This window comes from Solanum stenotomum, chromosome 3 (assembly GCF_019186545.1).
Source record: "Solanum stenotomum isolate F172 chromosome 3, ASM1918654v1, whole genome shotgun sequence".
Classification (NCBI taxonomy): Eukaryota; Viridiplantae; Streptophyta; class Magnoliopsida; order Solanales; family Solanaceae; genus Solanum; species Solanum stenotomum.
In genome coordinates this window covers 65,993,078-66,015,801 of record NC_064284.1, presented here as the reverse complement: position 1 = coordinate 66,015,801, position 22,724 = coordinate 65,993,078, and the positions used below count along the sequence as shown (strand labels likewise).

The 22,724-nt window shown below is 34.6% G+C and overlaps 4 protein-coding genes across 6 annotated transcripts; 1 reads left to right on the top strand and 3 right to left on the bottom strand.

Annotated features, from left to right (window-relative positions):
- Positions 1-2,305: 2,305 nt before the first annotated feature.
- Positions 2,306-2,794, bottom strand: LOC125860555 (probable calcium-binding protein CML31). The gene has a single exon (XM_049540539.1). It carries the CDS (start codon positions 2,783-2,785, stop codon positions 2,363-2,365), a length of 423 nt encoding a protein of 140 aa, XP_049396496.1. The 5' UTR covers positions 2,786-2,794; the 3' UTR covers positions 2,306-2,362.
- Positions 2,795-6,583: 3,789 nt separating this feature from the next.
- LOC125858005 (probable adenylate kinase 7, mitochondrial) lies at positions 6,584-9,227 on the top strand. Its single transcript, XM_049537666.1, has 4 exons — positions 6,584-6,995; positions 7,470-7,610; positions 7,892-8,119; positions 8,804-9,227. Exons 1-4 carry the CDS (start codon positions 6,669-6,671, stop codon positions 8,957-8,959), a joined length of 852 nt encoding a protein of 283 aa, XP_049393623.1. The 5' UTR covers positions 6,584-6,668; the 3' UTR covers positions 8,960-9,227.
- LOC125858004 (uncharacterized) lies at positions 9,039-15,162 on the bottom strand. Of its 2 annotated transcripts, none has more exons than XM_049537665.1 (9): positions 15,066-15,162; positions 13,607-14,366; positions 12,094-13,301; positions 11,376-11,664; positions 10,997-11,221; positions 10,487-10,660; positions 10,106-10,306; positions 9,889-10,002; positions 9,039-9,759 (listed from the first exon to the last, which is right to left on the bottom strand). In XM_049537665.1, the coding sequence occupies exons 2-9, from the start codon at positions 14,315-14,317 to the stop codon at positions 9,427-9,429; spliced, it is 3,255 nt and encodes a 1,084-aa protein (XP_049393622.1). In that variant the 5' UTR covers positions 14,318-14,366; positions 15,066-15,162; the 3' UTR covers positions 9,039-9,426. The 2 variants fall into 2 exon arrangements, with proteins under 2 accessions (XP_049393622.1, XP_049393621.1); XM_049537664.1 differs by having other exon boundaries at positions 14,942-15,072.
- An 897-nt stretch (positions 15,163-16,059) lies between these two features.
- On the bottom strand, positions 16,060-22,534 carry LOC125859545 (protoporphyrinogen oxidase, mitochondrial). 2 transcript variants are annotated; one of them, XM_049539314.1, is made up of 19 exons: positions 22,439-22,534; positions 22,320-22,359; positions 21,964-22,099; positions 21,809-21,874; positions 21,596-21,646; positions 21,414-21,470; positions 20,377-20,447; positions 20,061-20,097; positions 19,858-19,923; positions 19,547-19,587; positions 19,218-19,350; positions 18,578-18,757; positions 18,331-18,405; positions 17,858-17,981; positions 17,671-17,779; positions 17,479-17,553; positions 17,271-17,377; positions 16,809-16,943; positions 16,060-16,590 (listed from the first exon to the last, which is right to left on the bottom strand). In XM_049539314.1, exons 1-18 carry the CDS (start codon positions 22,467-22,469, stop codon positions 16,828-16,830), a joined length of 1,515 nt encoding a protein of 504 aa, XP_049395271.1. In that variant the 5' UTR covers positions 22,470-22,534; the 3' UTR covers positions 16,060-16,590; positions 16,809-16,827. The 2 variants fall into 2 exon arrangements, with proteins under 2 accessions (XP_049395271.1, XP_049395270.1); XM_049539313.1 differs by having other exon boundaries at positions 16,060-16,574.
- Positions 22,535-22,724: the final 190 nt, after the last annotated feature.

The window sequence follows — 22,724 nt, the reverse complement described above, 5'->3', positions numbered from 1 at the left end:
GTTTTACTCAAATTCTAACTATTATAGGTCAAAATTCTAACAAATCTTAACTTAATCTAACTGATAAATATCTACGATATTGAAAAGGACTCATCTTCACTCCAAATCTCATCCTTTACGATAAGACTTTAAAAATGGTTTTCAAATTGATCTAGATGTTGCAACTCTTCAAAAATATACTTTTTAAAATAAATTAATTTGTATCCTTTTGAAGAGAAAACATTGATATAATAAATATTAAAGTGGGTAGCTCCCCATATATTAACTCAATTTTCCCAAAGGTATAAGCTAGTGTGGTCCAACACTTCTCACATGTACAATTAATATATGATTAATTAATTGTTAAAGATACTTAAACAAGAGATAACACCATAAAGAGAAAAGGTTGGATAGGTGAAAAGTATATAGTAGAGAAAGCAATAAGTGAGCTTTTTGTCCATTTGCTTTTTTCATTAGTCAGTCATCACTTGATTTGATGGCCAATGCCCATATACTTATATGGTATGCTTCGGATTAATAAACTTTTAGACTGATAAATTTTTAAATGCTATGACATTTCATATATTAAAATAATAAAAGAGGAAAGTGAAGAGTTTACAAGGTATATATAGCTCAACTACAATATTGATCGATTTTTTGATTTTGAGTATGCTTTTTTTTTTATAACTTTAGTATATATTGTGTACTACTCAATATATACTAGTAATTAATTTGTTGGACTATTAATTAACATTCGATTTTGAATAAAAACAGATTTGAATGGGACACTATTAACTTTTTCCTCATATATAGTGATACGAGTTCTTACTCATCACTCTGACTCATGCACCACTCATTATGAATCTATTGCAAAATATCTTTGCTCCACGCACTTTTCTCCTATTCTTCACGAATCAATTCTATGTTACCATTTATTTTATTTTTTTCGGAAACTTATCGAAATTTCACTAGTTTAGGGATTAATTATTTAGATATATATACTTAAATTTGTAATATTACGAATCTTACCAGATTTTGGTGCGTCCAAATACATGAGGTCAAAATTAGGTGTAGTTTGTTCTAAATACTGTATCCAAGTGGATTCGCTTGTATATGAGATACATGACTATCTCCCTCCTCATCTCGCTCACCTCCCTCCCCATCTCGCTCGCCTCTCTCCCTATTTTAATATATTTGGTAGCAAAAATATATGTATTTAGGTGTATCTTCCTCAACATATGATAGAGAACTCTTAATTAGTGGTATACATAGTTATTTGAAAATATAGGTAAAATTAATACTATATGATATAAATGTATATCTAATAAGATAGTTTTCCCTATTTTGTTTAGAGCAACTTTCACATATAGCAAACATAAAAATCAAATTTGTATGCTATAGTTATAGTTTGTATAATTGCACTCCATAACAAACTTTATGTTTGCTATGGAGCATCAAATTGTATAATTCGCTGGCTCCTCTTCAGATTTGTATAATTTCGCTGGCAGACCATTTGTATAAATTGTTGTCAGCCTCTTGTTTGTATAAATCGTTGGCAGCCTCTTAATTCAATTTTATGTGTTTGTATATCTACATAAAATTTGAATTTGTATAGAATTAAATAGAAATAAAACGTTTGTATATCAAATCTCTCTCTCGCTTTATATAAACATAAATTATCACTGTATTTTGTATAATCTGTGTTTGTATAAAGCGAGAAAGAGAGAAAGACAAAAGAGAACTGGGCAGGGAAATATTTGTATTGTATAATTATAAGTGTATAGGATGAAGATATATGTATTCGCATGTGTATATACAATTTTCTCTCGCTTTATACAAACGAAAACACAATTTATACATTTCTGTTTGTATAAAGCGAGAGAGGCGAGGGAGAGATTGGCGAGCGAGAGAGGGAGAGTGACGAGTGAGAATTTCAGGGAGAGAGGCGATTGACAACAATTTACTACGGGACACAATTAAATCAAACTGTGGTTATAACATTTAATTTGAATTAATAGTTTGTCATTAAATACAATTTTCTCTTTTATTTATGGAAATACTACTTTGGGCTCAGCTTCAATCAGCCCACCATAAAAATTCATGTTGATCAACCCATTTAATATTGGGCCATTAAATGATACGAGTAGTTATTTGTTGCCCAATGTCAAATTATCGACATCTATATATGTTAGATTGATCACAATATGGTTTGAAATTGTAATAGTGAAAAAGGAATGTCTTTCATTAATGAATATTGAGAATGCATGTATATATCAAATCAAATACCCATATAAAGAATGTACTATATGTTTATCAATACAAAATTAACAAACTAATGACTATGTTGCTTGTACTCTCAAAAAAATACGATTGATATATGTAACTAGCAACGCATCATAATGACAAACTCCTCAAAATTGAGCAAACCATCACCATTGATATCATAACTGGCTATCATTCCTCTGCACTCATCAGCAGTCCTCTTCTCCCCTAACCTACGAAGCATTCTCATTAAACTCTCCGGCGTTATGCATCCACACCCTTCCATCTCATACATCCTAAACGCCTCCTTCAACTCGCGCTCCTTCTCTTCTTCCGTCCCTCCATCTTCCACTAATCTCATAAAATCGCCAAAATCTAATAAGCCATCGTTGTCCGAGTCATGGGCCACAATTGCTGCCTCTGCCTCCTCAAACAACAATATGTCTTTGCCTATCAAATGCACACATAGTTGCAACTCCAATGCTGATATTTTCCCATCTCCATTCTCATCTATATGCTCAAAAAGTCGTTTGTATCCTTCCATCCTTAATTATATCAACCACACTATGTATATTGAGAAAGCGCACAATCACAAACAAAGAAGAAAAATAACCCAAGGATTTAACGAAATAGAGTATTCCACTATGAAAGAAAAGTCAGAAGCGTACAATGTTGTGAAATCTTCAAATATATATATAGACTTCAAGTAGTCCTAAACCTATAAAGACAACATTTTCTTTTCTTAAATCTATCAGTAGGGATTATGAGTTTCGTGAGAAAAATGGAAGACAAAAGTGAGAGGAATAATAGAATTCAACTAGGTATTGAGAATAAACCATATAGTATATAATATATATATATGTTTGAAAGTAGAAAAGTAAAATTAACAACGCGTGGTGTGTGTGTAAAGGAGATTAATATAAAGGTGTGTTTGGTTATTGATTTATCAAATTTCGTCGACTTGTTAGAGGAAACAACATAGAAGTATCTGAGAATGTTCCAAGTTTTGTGGAAGAAGAAGATAAAAGTCATTTTGGATTAGAATATTTTAAAGTCAAATAAATAACCAGTAAAACATAGTTTTCTCAGCCCTTATATTGGGTGTAATAAAGTCCAAATTCAACGTATTCAAGGTGATATATATATATAAAAGCTTTAAATCGTAGAACTCACACCTTAAAAAAATATTGATTTTCCTAATTACCATTTTATTCTAGATTATTAAAATAAAATACTTATATATGTTGGCTAGCTAGTTGCCATGTTTTTATTTTGTTGGTAAAAGAATCTGTTAAAATATTTTGTTTCCTCAAAATGTGTGTTACTGCGCATGCATCGTCCATCATCTGGATCGATGACCTGTACTCCAAAAGAATGTTAGCGTGTAAATGATTCATAAACCTAAATAGAGTAAGAGAGTTGATAAGAGAAACAAAGATGATAATAGAGATCATATCGAAAATCAAAAGAATTTCGCCGTCGTTAGGTGTGAAGCATGCATCGTTGTTAGTTAATATATCAATTTTCACACCATGGATTATTTTTTTAATCTCGTTGAACGTGTTATGCATTGGACGGTTCATTTCAGTGTTAGCTAAACAAATCGATCGTTCATATATAAGATTTGTCCATAACACATATTCCAAAGATATTCATATTAATTATACTAGGCCTATTACTACAGCTACAAGGCCCACCCTTGTTATATTTATTCCGCGTATCTAGGGTTGTTCAAAATCGAATCGAAAAAAAGTTATTGATTTAGGCAGTTTAGTAATGAGTTTTGATTTTTTTTATCATTGAGTTATCAGTTCTTAACGGTTAGATGTTTTTTCTTAACAGGCTAATCGATAATCCGATAGAAAATCAATAAATTATGTTTATACCATTCGATATCTATACTATCTTAAAAGCATGAACTCCCAAACTTGAATGTTGAATTACAATAATACCCCCAATTAAAAAATACCTAATTTATTTTATTTATTAATTTAACTAATTTTATTATATTGAAAGTAGATACCTTTTCAAATTAAAGGATTGTGACTTTTTCAATGAGCTGTGACTTTTCCAAAGGGTTGTAACTTTTTTGGCAGATTGTGACTTCTTCAATGAGTTGTGACTTTTNNAAGGTGCAAATTTGGATGACTCTTCAAATTTCATTTGTGTCACATAAATTGAGACCACAAAAATAGCATATATTGCGTTCATTTTAATTTATTTGTCTTAATTTTTTTTATATTTACAAATTGCATAAAAATACTATAAATCATGATAATTGACAACATAAAATATGTTTTGAAAAAGATACAAAAAATTGCACTGATTCTTGAAGTTAATCTATGGTAAAAATACTATAAATCATGATAATTGACAACATAAAATATTTTTAAAAAATATACATATAAAAAATTTCGATTGATTCTTGAAATTAATCTATCGTTAAAATTTATGTATAAAATACAATAAATCGTGATAATTGACAACTTAAAATATTTATTAAAAATGCACAAAAAAAGAAATTGGCTGATTCTTAAAATTAATCTATCAATGTCACATAAAATGAGACAAAAGTAATAATATGTATTATTTAATATCAAATTACTGAAAACTACGTAAAATGTATTGTAAATCTTAACAATTAACAACATTTGATTAACTCTTGAAATTTTATCTATGCTACATACATTGAGACAAATGGAGTAATATATATTAACTATTTACAAATTACGTAAAAATATTATAAATTACATTATTAATAACTTAAAATATTTAAAAATCATATTAAATTTAAATAACTCACTATATTTTATCTGTGTCACATACATTAGGACAAAAAATAATAGTTATTGGGCCCGTGCGTAAGAGAGTTTATGCCCAAGTATAATATATAATATTCAATGACTCTCCAAATTTCATTTGTGTCACATAAATTGAGACAACAAAAATAACATATATTGGGTCCATTTTAATTTATTTGTCTTATTTTTTTAAATTTTTTATATTTAAAAATTGCGTAAAAAATACTATAAATCATGATAATTGACAACATAAAATATTTCAAAAATAAATACATTTAAAAAAATTCGATTGATTCTTGAAATTAATCTATCGTTAAAAATTATGTATAAAATACAATAAATCGTGATAATTGACAACTTAAAATATTTATTAAAAAAACAGAAAAAAAAATTGACTGATTCTTAAAATTAAATCGTGATAATTGACAACATAAAATTGTTCAAAAATGTTGTATGTGGGTAGTCTTATTGTGCCTTGAATAGCGTTAAAGAAAGTACAGGTTTGTGATAAAAAACCTTATTCCTTTATCCACACAAACAATCGCTTCAAAATCTTTGTTATTAGCCTTAAAACATACCATTTATGTTATTGGGCTCGTGCATAGCACGGGCAACAAAATCTAGTTATTAAAGAAATGCCACTTTTTCTCATATTTAAACTTTGAATGTATTTTGAAACATTTTAATGATATATGGTCATTTTGATCTCAAAATACAACTAACTATGACAATATGTATTAATAATTTAAAAACACTTGTCCTATGTTTGTTCAATTATAATTATTTCACTAAAAAACTTTTATTTAGTAATATTAATTATGTTTTACAACATCATATACTATATATACGATACACACGTGCAATGCACGTGCCGTAAAACTAGTATAATTAAATTCCTTAACTTAGAGTTTAGTTTCATATTTTTATTTCTTATTGTCTCAAACTCTTGATTATTCTACAATATGTCAATGTTTGCTTTTGAGCAAGATGAAATCTATCAAGTCACGTGCATGGTTCGTTCATTTGGTTTGTCACCTTGTTTCTAAGTGATCTTTAATGATTTTTTTTGTATTAAATCTCTTAACGATTAAATCTATAACAATTAATAACTAATAAGAATATTTTAATAATTTAATAAAAATTTAGCATATCTACATACTAATAATCGATAAATCAAATCAATAAATTTCAAAACCAATTGAACACTTTTATAAAAAGTTGCTAAAGTTAAAGTTCACATGGAAATTGTGATGAAGAGTAAGTTGATGGTAAAGTAAGTGCATGTCCATGCAAATCCGGTGGACGCGGTCGATGAACTAATTTACATTGGACACGTGTCATTTAATTTCTCTGCCAGTCGTGTGGACTGTAATTTCTCCCAATCAGATCTTTTCGTTAACCACGACAAATACAAATAAATGTAGGACCCAATTCAATTTCCTCCACCACTTGATGATTGACACGTGTCGAGCAGCTCGTGTCATTGTCGTAAATAAATCCCACATTCAGGGACAATGTTTCACTCTCCACCATCTTCGCGTCTCTAAAACCCCAATTTGCTTACTCTAGAGAAACCCTCTTGTTTTCTCTGGGCGGCTATACAGAGTATCATTTTTCCGGCCGGCGATGGCATTGCTCAGCCGTATTAGAGCGGCGGCGCAGCCACTTATTCGGACTGAATCTCTACGGTCTTACGGATCAGCTGCGGCTCAGCTAGTAGACTACGATTACGATGATTACGAATACGAGGACTATCAGAACCGGAGCTGCGTAATGGAGGAATCTGAGGGATCGGTTCCTCGAAGGGGAGTGCAGTGGGTGATTATGGGTGATCCAATGGCACAGAGACACGTGTATGCCCAGTGGCTCTCGAAGCTTCTAGATGTCCCTCATATTTCCATGGGTTCACTCGTTCGTCAAGAGCTCCACCCTCGTTCTTCTCTCTACAAGCAGGTTTTTATTTATTCTGCATTTCTGTTTGTTTGAGCTTTCAATCTATCTGCAATGGAAAAATGAAAAGAAAAATTGTTCTTTTAGTTATTTGCTTATTTTTGACAAATTGTTAAATAATTGAAAGAAATTAGCTTTGAATTGAGGGATTGAATACCAAAATTTACTTAGAATTGATCCATGCTAATTCAGAATGAAATGTATAAAAAAGCTTGATTGAGCTGGTCTTATTCAATTTTGTCAAAAATATACTACTGTCAAACCTTTAGTTGCTGGCTTGATTAAATGTTACATAAGTAGAAAAATTGTACTTTTAGAACAGGTAAATTTGATTTTCCATTAGTAATTTGTCATGTAATATGGAACAAAGGAGTACTTTCTTTTGCTTTAAGATAGTCTCACATTACACACTTTTTCTTGTCCTTTTGTTTGTTTAACCCAATAGTACTTTCCATCTTTGTCTTTGGCTCAATGAAGATAGCAGATGCTGTCAACCAGGGAAAACTTGTCCCGGAAGAGGTTATATTTGGTTTATTGTCAAAGAGGCTAGAAGAAGGATATTGCAGTGGTGAAAGTGGATTCATCTTGGATGGGATTCCTCGATCAAAGATTCAAGCTGTAAGTATAGCCTCCCTTCCATATCGTAAGCAGTCTCTCTACCTCTGAGGTAGGGGTAAGGTTTGTATACCCCAAACCCCACTTTGTGGGATTACAGTATGTATGTTGTTGTTGACTTCTAGTGTTCTGGACAGAATAATACATAAACTTGTTAATAAGACGTCGAAAGTAAATTTTATTGTACTTCTCTCAGACTTTGATCAAAGAGGCCTGTTTATTTTCAAATGATTTATGTTGAACTGGTGTTGGAAATTACATGCACTTCTGGTTTATTTCTGCAGGAGATCCTGGACAAAACTGTGGACATAGATTTAGTTCTGAATCTTAAATGTGCAGAGGATTTGGTGTCAAAGAAAGATAAAAGCACTGGGATTTATCCACCACTGGAATTCCTCCGCAGGGGGGCTTCTGGAATTAGTACTAGTTGGCAGCCAGAGGGTGGTCATTTTAGGCCTTCAAGTATCATGGATGATGTCTCAAGGAAGAACCTGCATGTGCATGCAGAGCAGGTAACTAATGATGCCGTAAATTTTACAGTTGCAAATACTCAAATAAATTTGATGTCGTAACTTGAGATGAATAAAATTGTAGATCGCCTCTTTTAACATTCAATGAATTGGACTATAGATTCCCTCCTTAGCATTCTTGATGTGTATAAATACTAGTGCTTGCTGAATTAAGCATTGAATTGGACTATAGATTCCCTCCTTCGCATTCTTGATGTGTATAAATACTAGTGCTTGCTGAATTAAACATGCAAATGTGCTGCTCCAAAATGTCATTTTAGGCCTTCAAGTATCTTGTTTGAGGAAAAATCAAATCAAAGATCTTTTGCTTGATAGCTAATATACTGTGTACCTGATCGCTAATTGAACTAACCATTGCTGAAATGGTTTATATGTCTATGCCATATTGTTCTGGAACTTTTGGTACTCACTTGGTCTTCTTCACGTAGTTTTACTTTGTTTGTGCTAATATCTGAAACAAGCTATATGTTTCAAAAGTGATGTATCCTGCAGTTGTGGTGTGATGTATGTGGATCGTATATTCATTGTTGATCAATTTGTTTAAATATGCGGTTTGATCTTTCTTTCATTTAATAGCATAAAACTAATTGCATGATCTTGGATCAAAATTTTCTCAGTTGGAACAACAACATCAACTAATACATATCACCATTCTGTCTTATTTAGGTCAACCCGCTAGAAGAATACTACAGGAAACAGAGAAAGCTCCTTGATTTTCAAGTGGCTGGAGGACCTGGAGAAACATGGCAAGGCCTTTTGGCTGCTTTGCATCTTCAGCACAGGAATGCAGTTGGTTCTACACAGTTGACCGCAGGATGCTGATGTTCATTCTTTTTGCAAGCATACCAAGTATAGGAAATATGAGTGTAACAAACTCTAATTTTTGGGCGGGAATACATGTATTTTTGTTTGAAAGAGTACAATCTAGTTCTACTGCAGAAGAGGCGTGAGCATTAGACAAGCTTACATTATACTCTCCATATATAGATTTCTACAAAGTCTATTTTTCATGAATGCTTATGTTGTGTAAAACTTCAAATCCACGTTTATTAGTTTGTGTTGTGGCAATTGTCACCCATATGATTCTTGAGAGTATCGTGTTCTGCAATGTTTGGCTGTAAAAGCTATACATTGTGCTTCAATAGTACTTTGTATATTGTGCTGATGTTGATAATTGATAGTCTGTAAAAGATAGAAGATAAGGACTACAGCAATTGCCTAAACTGCAAGCATTTATTCACAGAAGTAAAGAAGGCAGTGCTTACACATTTCGAGAGGTCAAAATTATATTATTCACTGTTTATCCAAACTTCCCGAAGGAGTTGATACCTAACAGCATTTCCATTTCCATTTCCGCTACCTTCTGCTATCCTATTGGATATTACAAGAGGTGAAGTTGCAATGCCCTCAGAAATGATAAAGTTCAAATCTAGTTGGTCCAGTTCATCATCGCTTGTGTATGACTTCTTGAGCACTGAAGATCTGCTTCGTCTCAGCTGAGTATGGCGACTAACTTCACCTAATAGACCATCAACTGAAGCTGCTGAAGGTGGCTTATAAGCTATAGGAGCTGCTGTGCATGGGTAGCTCATGACAGAATCTTCTTCGGCATCAAAAGGATCCTAACCAGATAAAATTGCAGACAACTCTTGGTTCATTGTATTGTTATAATTAAAATTCTTAGTTCATCAACTTTACTCCAAACTCTAGCATGGAAAATGAACAAAATCAAAGAGATGATATGAGCTTACCTCGGAGTTGAGAGCTTCAAGTACAACTTCATGTATTGGATCAGGGCAAAATTCATCCGGGACAAAAACATTAAGAACCCTTCTTATTATGATCGGACCAAATGTGGGACAGACCTGAAGAGTAAGGTTCAAGTAGCATCATCAATAAGGAGAAAAAAATATGAACAATTGGAAGCAAACAAGATAAACATGACATTTTTAAGGTTTTGAGATGAACCTCTTTCCTTATTGTCCTACTTAACAACATATCCTTTGGAAGCAGCATAAGATCACTCAGTGCGTTAAGGAGATTGAAAGACTCAGAAGAGGAATCATATTCACTCCCATCATCTTCATTATCTGCTCTAGTTTCATCGTCTACTGAGTTGGCACCACCGCTGCCAACAAGTTCAGTGATCCATCTGGACCAATTCCCTATCTGCAATCCATATGACAGAAACACCATAACATCATAAAAAGTTTGTTTATTTCTTGAGGTAAAAAAAGAAGAGAAGTGACAAAGGGCAATACTCTTGCTATTATGCATCAATATAAGTAGTAGACTTACAATCATATATACATAAAAACTTTAACTGGAAAAGTTCAACATGACTCTCACCGCAATTTTCAGTTGTGCACCTGCCCCAAAGCTAGCTTTTCCAGCTGGAATGGGAAGCACCTCAGCATCACTAATGGGATCTGATATAGGATCCGAAGGCATCTCATCAGAAGACTCTCGAAGGATAGCATTGAATATAGCTACGTCCAATCTAGCCACACATTGTTCCATTATCTGGTTTTCATGAACATTAATTAGCAGCAAGACGGACTAAGATCAAGACCATCACCGTTTGATCCACAATAAACTTATTGAAAGAAGTAAAAAACTCGGGATATGCAGGAGGTGCTGGTTGTTAAAACATAACTACCTTTCCCAACACAAAGAACGCTGGGTAGTGGAAGTAAGTTCTGTTTCGTGGTCTATCTTACCAATTAATTGGTATGTGAACTAACTACTATTAATTAATTTATAAGTTTGCATGAAATGTACTGCAAAGACAGGTAAACACATGTTATGATGACGGAAAGGAGCTTGTACAATATGGAAGGAAAGGTGGTTAGACCATACCAATTTAGAGAGCAAATGCAAACAACCACATTCATGTCCTCCAGCCCGAATAGGGCAAATCCTTTCACAGGCATGCCTCAAGGCTTTCTTCCAAAGCTCCAAGGAAAAGTTTCCATGCTCTTCAGCACCTGAACTAGAAGTTGTACTGCTAAATCTATTTATCTCTGGACCCATGTCATTACAGATTGCTGTTGCAGCACCAGACTGCATATATGGAATGAGCGTCTGAAAAAATAAAAAAAATGAATAAACCACAGTTGAGTTAGTGGATAGGTAGTGGTTCTTCAGGTTCAAAATCAATAAATGACATCTTTAGGATTTATTTTATGCCACTGTGCTTTAGGAGGTTGTGGGGAGATCAAGAGAAAGAGGGAGACACCTGCCACCAAATAGATTCAATGATGCGGGAGAATATCCAAGCCTCAATTTTCTCAAGTGCTCTTATAAATGTAACAAGGTCCTCCCAATTGCCTAAACTCTCACAAACGTCATTTCTGACATCATTGCTGGAGCAAGACTCCCACTTAAGTGGAGAAAATTTCTTCTTCTTGTCCTTGAGAACAGCTTTTTCAGGCACAGTATCAGCAGAAAGAGGTAACTGTTGCTTCCCATGGAATTTGGTTAAAGTTGCTCTCAGCACCACTGAATTTGATAGCCAGAAAGTTAACCTGTGGTCAGACCAAATAAGTGAATCCGTATAAAGAAACGAATAACTGTCTTGTGCATGCATTAACTTACTTCCACAAAACGTTAAACTGAGGGAAGTTAACATCTGTGCTTTGAAGGATCAGTAACTAGAGATTCATCAATTGGATTTAGGTCTCAGAATAAGGCATCACAGTAAATATTGCTGGAGACTATTATAATTAAGAACTTCGGATAGGGCCCATGAGAGTGCTTCTACATTTCATATTTAAATCCTTTTAAGCTGAACAATTTGGTCCCATAAGAAAAAAGTCTACTGATAAATAAAACGACTCTACAGGCACCTAGGTAGTAACTATAACTGTTTGTCTGAATGCAGATATTACATCAGAAAGTAGAACCTGCTTGTCTGAATGCAGATGATACATTAGAAAGGGAGTACTGAAAAGTACCTAGCAACATCATTTCCACATGCCTTTGCAACCAAATATATTCCAGATATAGCACTCTTAGAAGCACTTCCCCTTTTCAATACAGAATTTTCTTTATAGGCATGTAGATAGAATCTAGACAGGCGTCTAGCCGGAGCATGGATCTTATTCGCGGAATATCCATGCTCTGCAACAACGGAGTAAAGGCCAACTTCAATAGCAGCAGATTCTCTCAGTTCTTCTTCAAGCATCTTTACTCTTTGCTCCAGCTTATGAATTTTGCTTTCCAAAAGAATGTTTGTTGTATCCCTAGGACTCACTTTCTGATCTTTTCTTTCATTGCTTGAAAAACCTCTAGCACCTTTTGGAGTATCTTGCACTAGAAGCTGATCACTTCCGACAGATCCATCCCTATTTGATTCTGATGATGACCTGACTGACATCACATGCTTTAATATCTCGTTTTGGGGAGTATTACTCTTTGCTCCAGAACTGTCCCTGTAAGCAGAAACTGCATCAGTTTCCTTCAGGACAGGTACTAGAGTATCCTCTTCAGGGTAGCAACTGACTGACTCATCCTTTTTGCATTGCCCTTTATTTTCCAAGATTTCTTTTTCGTGCTCATTCTCCTGGTGTTGCTCTCCATTATCAGGACTACATTGTTGACCATTTTCACGATGATCCTCACTGTTTCCATTTTGAGTAACTGCATCTCTTGCATCATCACACAGCCCATTTAGAGATGGAGTTGAAGCGTTCTCTTCAATTTCATTGTCGGAGAAATTACTAACCGTGTTCACAAAGTTACTACTCTCATCTGTGATGTGTCGAATTAGACAGGCCTTTTCAGCTGGATGAGCATTGATCAAGCCTTCCTCAGAGCTCTGCCGACAGGATATTTCACTACCACGTTCATCACTGGCCGCGATTTGTTCCACACACTGTGCTTGTTTGTCCAGTTTGATCAACATGCAGGCATACTCAGTATCTCTGGTTATATTATTCACGTTAGATGTTGAATACTGAATGCTACTACTACCACCAATTTTCTTTGAGATCCACGCCAGATCAGAAGACAAATCAGTTGAGGTGTGTGACAAACTTCCTTGCAAACTTGAAGGAGATTGTGTCCCTTGCTTTTTGTCCATATTTTCAAGCCTTTTCTTATCATCTAGTACATTTTCATATTTGTCTTGTCCAGGGCTACTTTTTACTCCCGCAAATCTTTCCTGCAATTATGTGCCAGCTGGGTATCAAACTAGCTAAGATTTTCATCACATTGGAAAAGCAACATTATACAACCAACCATTCATGTTAAAATGATGCAAACTTGTACAGAGTGCATTTCATTTAAAATGCTTCAATTCGATAGGTCATGGAACCTCTAACTCTATTGATGCAAACTTGTACAAAGTACATTCAATTTAAAATGCATGCCACGACAGTTTGGAAGTAACATAAAGGAATAACCCCAATCAGATATAAGTGATTCCACAGCAGAAGTTATTAATTAATAGAAAAGTAAGCATTGTACCTCTCCTTGAGGTGGTGAGCCATAGTTGGAGCCGTTGGTTGAAGAAGAAACAGGCAATGATAAGTGAGAAGAAACATCATCATCAGTGTATGAAGCAAACTCAGCTTCCTCTGCATATTCTTCACTCAGTAATCTAGAAAGAGATCCATTTCGGTCCATTGATGCTTCTCTTTTCAAGCTGTCCCTCAAGGATGGCCTCACACGACTCCTCTCAACTAGCTGAATTTTCAGGAAAAGAAGGGGCTGTGCTGAGTTCCTGTAAGTTCGCTTGCAGTTAATGGGGGGACATATGCTCAAACTCTCTCTAATAACACCATAATCTGCCAAGTCAATGGTAGCAGTTCCTAAATGCTGACCTTTCACAGTCTTATCACGCCGGGGTTCATACAAGTGGAATTCAATGAAATTCTTTTGATAAGTGTCACCATCTCCACCTTTAAAGAAAGCTTCCCTTAGTAGTGTCACAGGAAGTCTAAAAGACTCATCGAATTCAATTCTTCCGTCACCAATACCAGAACCAGTTCCCAACGATGGCACGACTTGGTTAGTAGATCCAGAGAGCTTATCACCATATTGCCATTCAATTAGAACAGCACGAGGCGTATTCAGTGACTGTGAGGCTGGCCAAGGTTTAATCTCCTTAATATGGATTAGATATTCGACTTGAACTGACGGGCTATTCCTAGTCCTAGTTTTCAGTCCCAAAACCATGATTTCAGAAACAAAGATAAGGAATGGTCTTCAATTGGATGATATGAGCCTGCACATAATAAATAGAAAACACATCTTCAAGTTGTATGAAAGACCAAGATATTCCAAACTTAAAAAAGAAATTTGATTCTATCCAACAACTCAACCTACTTTTGGGAGAAACAATAAATGCCATCTAACATGTATACATTGCAACGCGACCAAGTTAGTCTGAACTTGAAGAATCAAATGATTTCACAGGCTTAGAAACCCGAGTTATTCGTTAACAGTCCTTATGACAGTTCCATTTACTTGACAGTTCTAACTTGTGGGTGCTCAAGTCAACTAACTTTATTTTAAAACACATTAAGTAGACAAGACCTCAGAGAGGATAAAAAAAACAAATACAAGAAAAGAAGCTCAAACAAAAATGTACAACATTTGGTCACCAGAAAAAGCATAATGGACAGAGATTGAAGAGCAGAGAAGTAGGCAGACTAACAGAAGAGAATGAGAGTAACCCCATCTCGAATAAAGCAAAAGCGAAGACTAAACAGCTACTCTACATCACAAATTCACAATGTGGCATGAAGTAGTAATAACATCAAGATTTCCACTGAGAAAAATGAAAAAGAAATGACTTACAGAAAACATTACACCAGAAATATCAAAAAATTTCCCAGGAGTAAATGAGAAACTTTGCACTTCCATAGAAACATTAAACCAGAAAATCAAATGAATGTGAGAGAAATGCAGGCAAAGATGGTACCTTTTTTATCCCACACAGCAAAGGGATAAATGATTAACTATTCATGAGAGATAAACATGAGAAGAAAAACCCAAAAACCAGGTGGGAGTGTTTGAGTGAGTGAGAAAATACAGAGAAAAAGAATGTCTTTTTCCTATTGGAAAACAAGACCCAAAGGACGAGGGAGGTGGGTTGTCGTGTTCTTGATTACTTTACTCATTTTGGGTTTTAATAACATTAATGGTCTTTTTAAGTTTGTTTAATTACAGAAGCCTGTATTTTGCTCCAAAACAAGAAACACAACTACTGACAGATGAGATGACTGTCCTTTTGAACAAGTAAAAGTGAACGAAAACAGAAATATGTGTATAACAAAAAAGGTTACATATCTGTATCGTAAATTATTTTCATTAAATTGACTGTAAAAAAAATGCATCAGCCACTGATTGCCGGGTGCCAAGCAAAGCAAGGTGAGGTAATGACACTGGCAGAGACAAATGTGGACCAAACATAAATGTTCGTCCGTGAATCAAGTACTAATACTATTTTAGTTTTTATGCACTTTTCTTTTTAATCGGCCTACAATGTCACAAAAATATATTTTGAACTAGAATTTATTTATTTATAATCCGATTTTATGTCTAAGTCAAAAAATGTAGACCAAAAAGGAGTGTTGTTTGCTTGATTTTAGCGCTCCTTATACTTTGGGGGTTCATTTGTACTACCATTGAAGGTGGAGTATGTGCTATTGATTTTTTACTTTTTAGAGTCATTTTGCTATTTATTGTTGCCTTTCTTTTCATATCAAAATCATTTCAAATTGTACCACCTATTATGCTCCACTACAAATAAAGTTCTTATAATTGCACCACCTAAGGCAAAACACTATACGTTTTTTGTTTAACTTTTTTTTTTATAAAAAATAATGACAACTTCAAATATTTTTGTGACTATAAGATTTTTAAAATTTATTATGTTAAAGATATCATAATTATCTAAAATTATTAAAGCCAAATCGAGTATCATAAGTAGGTACATCCTCTAGTAAAATTATTTCGTGAACTGTACTTGAACTACATAACTTTACATCCATCACTATCAAAAATCTATTAATTTATGAACTTGAAATGTGCCCTTTTCTTATGCTCACAAGTATCTTTTTCTACTTTGTTGTACTGTGGCAAGTTAACAGTAAGCACTATCTTTTTTTTGCTCTTTTGACCAAAAAAAAAAAAAAAAAGAAAGAAACTGTTGCTCTTATTGGGCACACATTTAAAGGGAAGTGACTGGTTACCTTGAGTATGGTGTAAAAGCAAGGAAAGAAAATTTGCTAAAAATTCACCAACATCTATTAGTAACACTGACAACTACCATAACAGGTGTGTAAATTAAACATGTGAACACTTCATTTTCCAGAAATGCAACTCCTCTTTGAAAGACAGTTTCATGCTTGAGCTGCGTCACTGGCTGCACGTTAAAGTTGCTCCTCGTCGTGAAGTTAAACAATTTTGTGGAACAAAGAACAGCAAGCTGCAGGAAATGAGTGCTAGGATTTGAGATGGAATTAGCAATCAGCATAAGGTAATGAGCAAAATTCCGTATGTAAAGCAGTCGCAAATTTGGCAACAGGGAACTTGTACTCCAATTGAAAAAATAGAAAATGAGGTGGAGGAAAGGGAATGTTGTTTCAGCTGTAACAAGATGAGATACTTAAAATGTAGAAAAACTAACAACAGAGAGAGAATGAGAGAGATGTAGTATTACCTGCATGAGAGAATAGATTTCAGCTATGGTTTTTGGTGTCCGTTGAAACGGCTTCAAGATATGATATAACAAGATCTGCTGCATTACATCCAGAAGATAGTGCTTTGCCAACTGACAATCCTCCCTTGTGGTTACCTACCATGGCAGAACTCATGTCAAAGTAGAGAAGCAATAATTTATTAGCTGGGATTTAAGTCGGTGGAAACTCAACTCAGCTTCAGCTTTCATGCCAAGCACATCAATGCTAAGTAGGCATAGGCTAGGCTAAAGAATTCAACAAGTATATTTGGCTTTGAATCACACAAAGGTGATCTCAAACATAAGAATACAATATTTACTAAGCTAAAGGTTACATGATACATGGCCTACAGTAGAGTACATTGCGAACCTTACTCGTTGCAAAGAAGCTGCATCTAGGGGAAGAAAAGAAGATATTTCAAGTAAGGAAAATTGAAATATTACCAGCATAGAATAATCCAGGAAGATTTTTCTCCAATTTGTCAATTGCATCTAGGACTAGATCATAGTTATGCCCGTACAACGGAAATGCTTTATTCCAGCATACATGACTACAAGTAAAGAAATAACCAGTTTTTCAAAATCTCAAATTTTTAAAGCAAAGCTTGCAGACGCTTGAATAAGATCAGCTATATACTAAGAATTCACGTACTTCACATATGTTGGCTCTCCCTCAGCACCCAACAACTGCTTAAGGTCAGAAGTTACTATCTCTTTCAGCTCAGTCCTGTGAATACAAGAATCCAACATTTTTATTTGACTGGAAAAGTCGACAGCAACATCATCATTAAGTATAATAGGGACAAAGTAAAAGAGACTGCAACCAAATTGAAATTATAGAAACCTCGAGGCTTTCGCGAGTTCTCTATTTCGGCTTCCACCAACAAATGTAGTATAGAGATAGACATTGTTGGGTGCACGATCTGGAAACATCATAGAAGAGAAGAGGGTGCCTGCGTGCAGTGCAGAAGTAATAAGGGCACAGCAGTTTCCAGCTACCTACACTTCTTAACATAATACCTAAGCATTACCTAGTGTCTTCAGACCATGTTTTTGCTCCTGGGAGGGTACAAGCACTCCAAAACCCTCAAGGGGATGCTTTACACTCTCCTTCTTAAATGTGGTTATAACAACAGATAGTGGTACATAATCGACCTGCACATCGTATGCTCAGCTAGACTGCAACAGTGCCAATGAACATAACAGTTCATGCACAAATACACAGTACATAACATATAGTTTCAGACTTGACCCTTCATATAATAACTCTTCTCAAGATACACTAACAGAAAATAGGGTTCCAGGTAGATATAGTGTTTGTGCAACTTTCTCCTCTAGGAGCTGAGACTGACTTACTTTAAAAGTTCACTTGAATTAAAGCATTAACTGAGGAAATGAGTGCATATCATGTGGAAAGACATTTTCATTTGCTGACATGAGGTTATTCTACAAAGCAAGAATGCCTATACTATACAAAACACCAAATGACCACAGAAGCACAAACCTCAGGAATAAAGTTGAGCAGAAATGGATTTCCTCTCTTAGCAATCGTCATACTCTTAATGTCACAGAGAGGGGCCTAATTTACAGAAGCATAGTCAATAACGGCAACATTTAACATCTGCACAGGACTCAGGTATTCAAGAGTCCGTCATTAGAAGAATTGAACAATCACATGTCATGAGACTGAGATTGAATGAAGCTAGTTGAATCAAAGAAAATACAAGGAATCAATCATTCCAGTGTCTCACCGTCATAATTACAGCATCAAATGATTCTTCTTCTGCTTGCCGCTTGTGTGGTGAGGCAGAAAAAATTGACCAGCTATCTATCGCAGAGTCCCCACTACAGCTACAAGATAATTCCAGAACTCTAGAGTTTAGCCTAACTTCATCTTCTTTGAGATCTTTGCATATTGCGTCAGTAAGTGTCTGCAAAACATTTGGATGAGATAACACTAGGATGAAAGATAACTAACAGAAATCACAGGATCGAGTTTCTATAAGACGTAAGTGATGCCAATAGTCGACTACTCATTTATCTTTCACTTAAAGAGATATAATCTATCATTAAGAATAATATTTTTCATGAGAAAAGATAAAGAGAATGAGTCGAAGTAGTCGAGTTTGGTATATCATCCCTTTACACCTACCTCTTATGTTAGAAACTTAAAACTTAAAAGTAAGAAATCACCCAGACAGGGACAAGATTTACAAGTCAGATCTAGTGTGTGAAGTTCATGCTGAAATATTAGACAAGTCATCTGTGGAATCAAATAGATGGCTGACCCTGAAATGATACATGATGCATAAAAGATGTGGTTGTAAAAATTCAAATTTTCTGCCCTTTACCTTCAATGCATGAAGAAAAAGAGAACAAAAGTATACTTACTTGCATTCCGCCCAAAAATGAAAAGGACCCCCGCTGGCGCTTCTTATTTACTGAAGTTTTGGGTGGCCCTTGTTTCTTTTCCTTTATAGGTGATAACTTGGATCGAATTGCCCCAACTATGACTGAGCCAAACCTAGAAAGTATTGACACCAAATTCCATAAGAGGGCTATTTGGTTGATTATTTATTTTTTTGCAAGGAGTTTGCTCAACAAATTGCATCCTCTATCAACAAGAAGTGTTTTACAGTAGCACCTCTGCAACTGTGGGAGAAGGAAGCAAGGAGAATGATTGCAAACCCATGTGATGGCGGAAATTTGGAAGTACATACCTTTTCTCTAAATTCCACAACTCTGGAAACGAAAGGTGCATCTGTGTCAAAAGGAAAGAAAACAATGAAATTGGAGTGATAGCCAGAATGACGCGTAAGATAACAAGTCATGACCTAAATCTATGGCTCATGCAATATACTAGCTACATGTCAAGTTTACATTGTCCTCCCCCAGTTTACCCTTTTTACTTAATTGTAGGAGAAATTGTGTAACTATACAATGGCATATTGACCCCATTATCTTATCCTCTCTGAGGTTTGTGTTAAAAAAATATAGGACAGACAAACAAGCAATATAGACAAATACTCACTGAAAGCGAGTCAGGATCACCACCACATGTTCCAGCAACAAAAGGGTCAATTAGATAGTCAACAACCTAGGAGGTAACAAGAAAACAAATGGATATTAGGTATTTAATTAAAGTTATTATATACAGCGAGATTTTCTTTTGTAATGGAACATCAGAAGATTCAAGGAGCATAGAGGCAAAGTCAATCAAAGGTAAGCAAAAACCTCCTTTCCAAAATGACGCTGGAAGAATCCACTGACACTGCATATAATATGGATTGGTATGTCAATTAAACTTGCCCTTATGATTTATTTGGCAGTCGAAAGACTACTAGATTGACTAAGTTCAAAAGCATGCGAATATGATGCAGCTAGTAATAAAAATCACCATAAGAATATATGTAGATTATGGAACAGACAATATGTCCATGCAGACACTATAGTGGTAATTGCTGTTATAAGCAACGGGAAGAGGCTAGATTTAAGGAGGGAATAAAAGAAAGCACATGGAAAGTACTAGCTCGGGTATAATATCTTGTACCTTTCGTGTTCGTCAGACACCTTTGTAAGCTTTTTATTCTTCCACAAAAGTGGCTCGAAAAGCATCTGAAGCTGCAGTTATTAAGCTATCTTATAAGACAATATTCTTGAAAGTTAACCATCATTGCTCACAAAAGGATAGAAATAAATGAGACATAAGATGAAAACGGAATATAAATATGGTATATATATTTTTATCAAGGTCTTCACTACACTATCCACTGTTAATAATCACTTCAAGTCTGATGTCATGACAAACATAGAATTCAAGTTGTTCTGGCTTTTGATCTAAGTTCTGACGTTCCTTTGACTCACCAAAAAGCTATAGACAATATTTGAACTCCAAAAGAACAATTTCCAAGGTTGTCTCCAAAGACCTAACTTCAGAAACCAATATTTTCGGAATATGATACTATATCCAGAAGTACAATGTCTAAATCACTTGGACCAACCACATATTTTCACTGATATTTGGGTCTACCTGTCAAAAATTCACCTAATCGGTTAAGCCATTTTTTGAGATGATATGTATTTCAAGATATCATTCTCAAAAAAAATTAAAAAAATTCATGATATTTCCAAAAATTAAAGCCCCAAGTGTATTTGCCTCAAGAAACTGTTGATTGGTAGAAACAATCACCTAAATGTATACAGGCAAATTGCCAATTACAATTATTAAGCTTATGCAGGCAATTTATCATGTCTTTATCTCGAAATCACTATAAACCCTCATTTTATTAAAACAGCAAGAAATTGCATTTTACAGACAGTTCTGAGGGGATCTGCAAAGAAGCTATATTGCTTAACATGAGAAGTAAATTTTGGTACACAAATCTCGCTAAGCTATGGTAAAAATAAACTCATCATTCAAACTTCAAACAGGTTAACAACAAAACTTGAAGATAAGGAGATATAAGATTGCAATCCTGTTTGAACTTTGATGTTTCACTGACACTTCCCAAAGAAGCAAGTTGAAAGACTCAACATGAGTTTATGAAAATCTATATCTAAATCAGGAAGGTAGGATGACCCACATACCTTTGATCCAGTGGAAAGAAGATTGCTTTTGATCAGGTCAATTGGATTTGAAGGTATCTGGAATTAAAAACCCAGCTTAGAACATGACTTATCACAAAACTCCAAAAGCAGGAGAATGCAAGTAAAGCTGAACAGTGCAGAGAAACATGCAAGTTAATAAGCTTTCCATGGACAAAACTAACCAGAGTAGGAGTACCATTTCTGGCAATGTAGCGCTTGTTCTGTGAAAGTGGCTGCAGAGTGAAAGCATGGAGAAGCAGTTTTCAGTTAGAATCTCAGCTTAAAGTCTAAAGTCATCAAAATTTTCAAGACTCTAAAGCTTATCCCATAGTTCAAAAATGAATCAAGGGCTTCTTTCAAAGGTTATAACACATAGTTAAAGCAGTAACCCTTACAAATTGTAGTTTTTCTCGGAGTCCAAGCGAATCAAGCAAAAATGTGACATCACCTTCACTTTCAGTCTGCATAAGGTCAAAAGATACTTGTTTACTAGTTTATCCAAATTGGAAACAATGCACAAAATTCAAAGGCAAATTAGGAATTAACATACCATAGTATTTGCGCCTTCATCCCATATTATCCCATCTTGACTCAGGCTTCGTAACTTCCCTCCAGCTCTCCCTTCTGCTTCGAATACTGTGACATTCAAGCCATGAATTTTCAACTTGTATGCTGCAGCAAGTCCACTTGAATATTAAATAAGTTAGTGGCATCAACTTAAAAAGTAAAAAGGATCAAAACGGAAAATGAAAATTGAAGCTTTAAGAGTTTACTAGCAAAATACTTGAACAACAATACGATGATATGAGTAACAAACTTGCATTGTTAGCTATGATGGCGAAGAGAATTGGAAAATTAGGTAAAGTTAAACTGATATGATAAAACAATTGCAGAAGCTAAAGATACCTGACGCCAGCACCAATGACTGCAACTCTCTTGGGACAATCTACACAAAAAAAAAAGCGTCAATTTTGCTTGGGATATAGTGGAATTGTGGAGACTTACATGGAGATAGAGAAGATTACTTTGTTTATCTTCTCCGGCAGATGGAGCCATCGGAACCCAAAAGTGCAAAATTTGGGGAAAAGTGAAATGCCCAGCCAAGACAAGTCAAATGCCTTAAAAAGACAATGTCAATATATGACATATGTATTGATGGATTTGGTTCCATTTTGAAATTTATATATGCTAAATCATTATAGAATCATTAACATATTGATTGACATAAAAAAAAAAAAAAAAGTTATTAAAAATCACTTATTAGAAATAAGGTAACAAATCAAATGAATAATGCACTAGTTCACAAATTAC

Excerpts from the sequence above, each read along its gene's own strand:
- LOC125860555 (XM_049540539.1), bottom strand. The coding sequence starts at position 2,785 with ATGGAAGGATACAAACGACTTTTTGAGCATATAGATGAGAATGGAGAT.
- LOC125858005 (XM_049537666.1), top strand. The coding sequence starts at position 6,669 with ATGGCATTGCTCAGCCGTATTAGAGCGGCGGCGCAGCCACTTATTCGG. Across the intron at positions 6,996-7,469 it reads GTTCTTCTCTCTACAAGCAG|ATAGCAGATGCTGTCAACCA; the intron begins GTTTTTATTTAT and ends GGCTCAATGAAG. Across the intron at positions 7,611-7,891 it reads CTCGATCAAAGATTCAAGCT|GAGATCCTGGACAAAACTGT; the intron begins GTAAGTATAGCC and ends TTATTTCTGCAG.
- LOC125858004 (XM_049537665.1), bottom strand. The coding sequence starts at position 14,317 with ATGGTTTTGGGACTGAAAACTAGGACTAGGAATAGCCCGTCAGTTCAA. Across the intron at positions 11,222-11,375 it reads TTGAATCTATTTGGTGGCAG|ACGCTCATTCCATATATGCA; the intron begins GTGTCTCCCTCT and ends TTATTTTTTCAG. Across the intron at positions 10,307-10,486 it reads GTGCACAACTGAAAATTGCG|ATAGGGAATTGGTCCAGATG; the intron begins GTGAGAGTCATG and ends TATGGATTGCAG.
- LOC125859545 (XM_049539314.1), bottom strand. The coding sequence starts at position 22,469 with ATGGCTCCATCTGCCGGAGAAGATAAACAAA. Across the intron at positions 22,360-22,438 it reads TGCCGGAGAAGATAAACAAA|ATTGTCCCAAGAGAGTTGCA; the intron begins GTAATCTTCTCT and ends TTTTTTGTGTAG. Across the intron at positions 17,378-17,478 it reads GGAGAGCCAACATATGTGAA|TCATGTATGCTGGAATAAAG; the intron begins GTACGTGAATTC and ends CTTTACTTGTAG.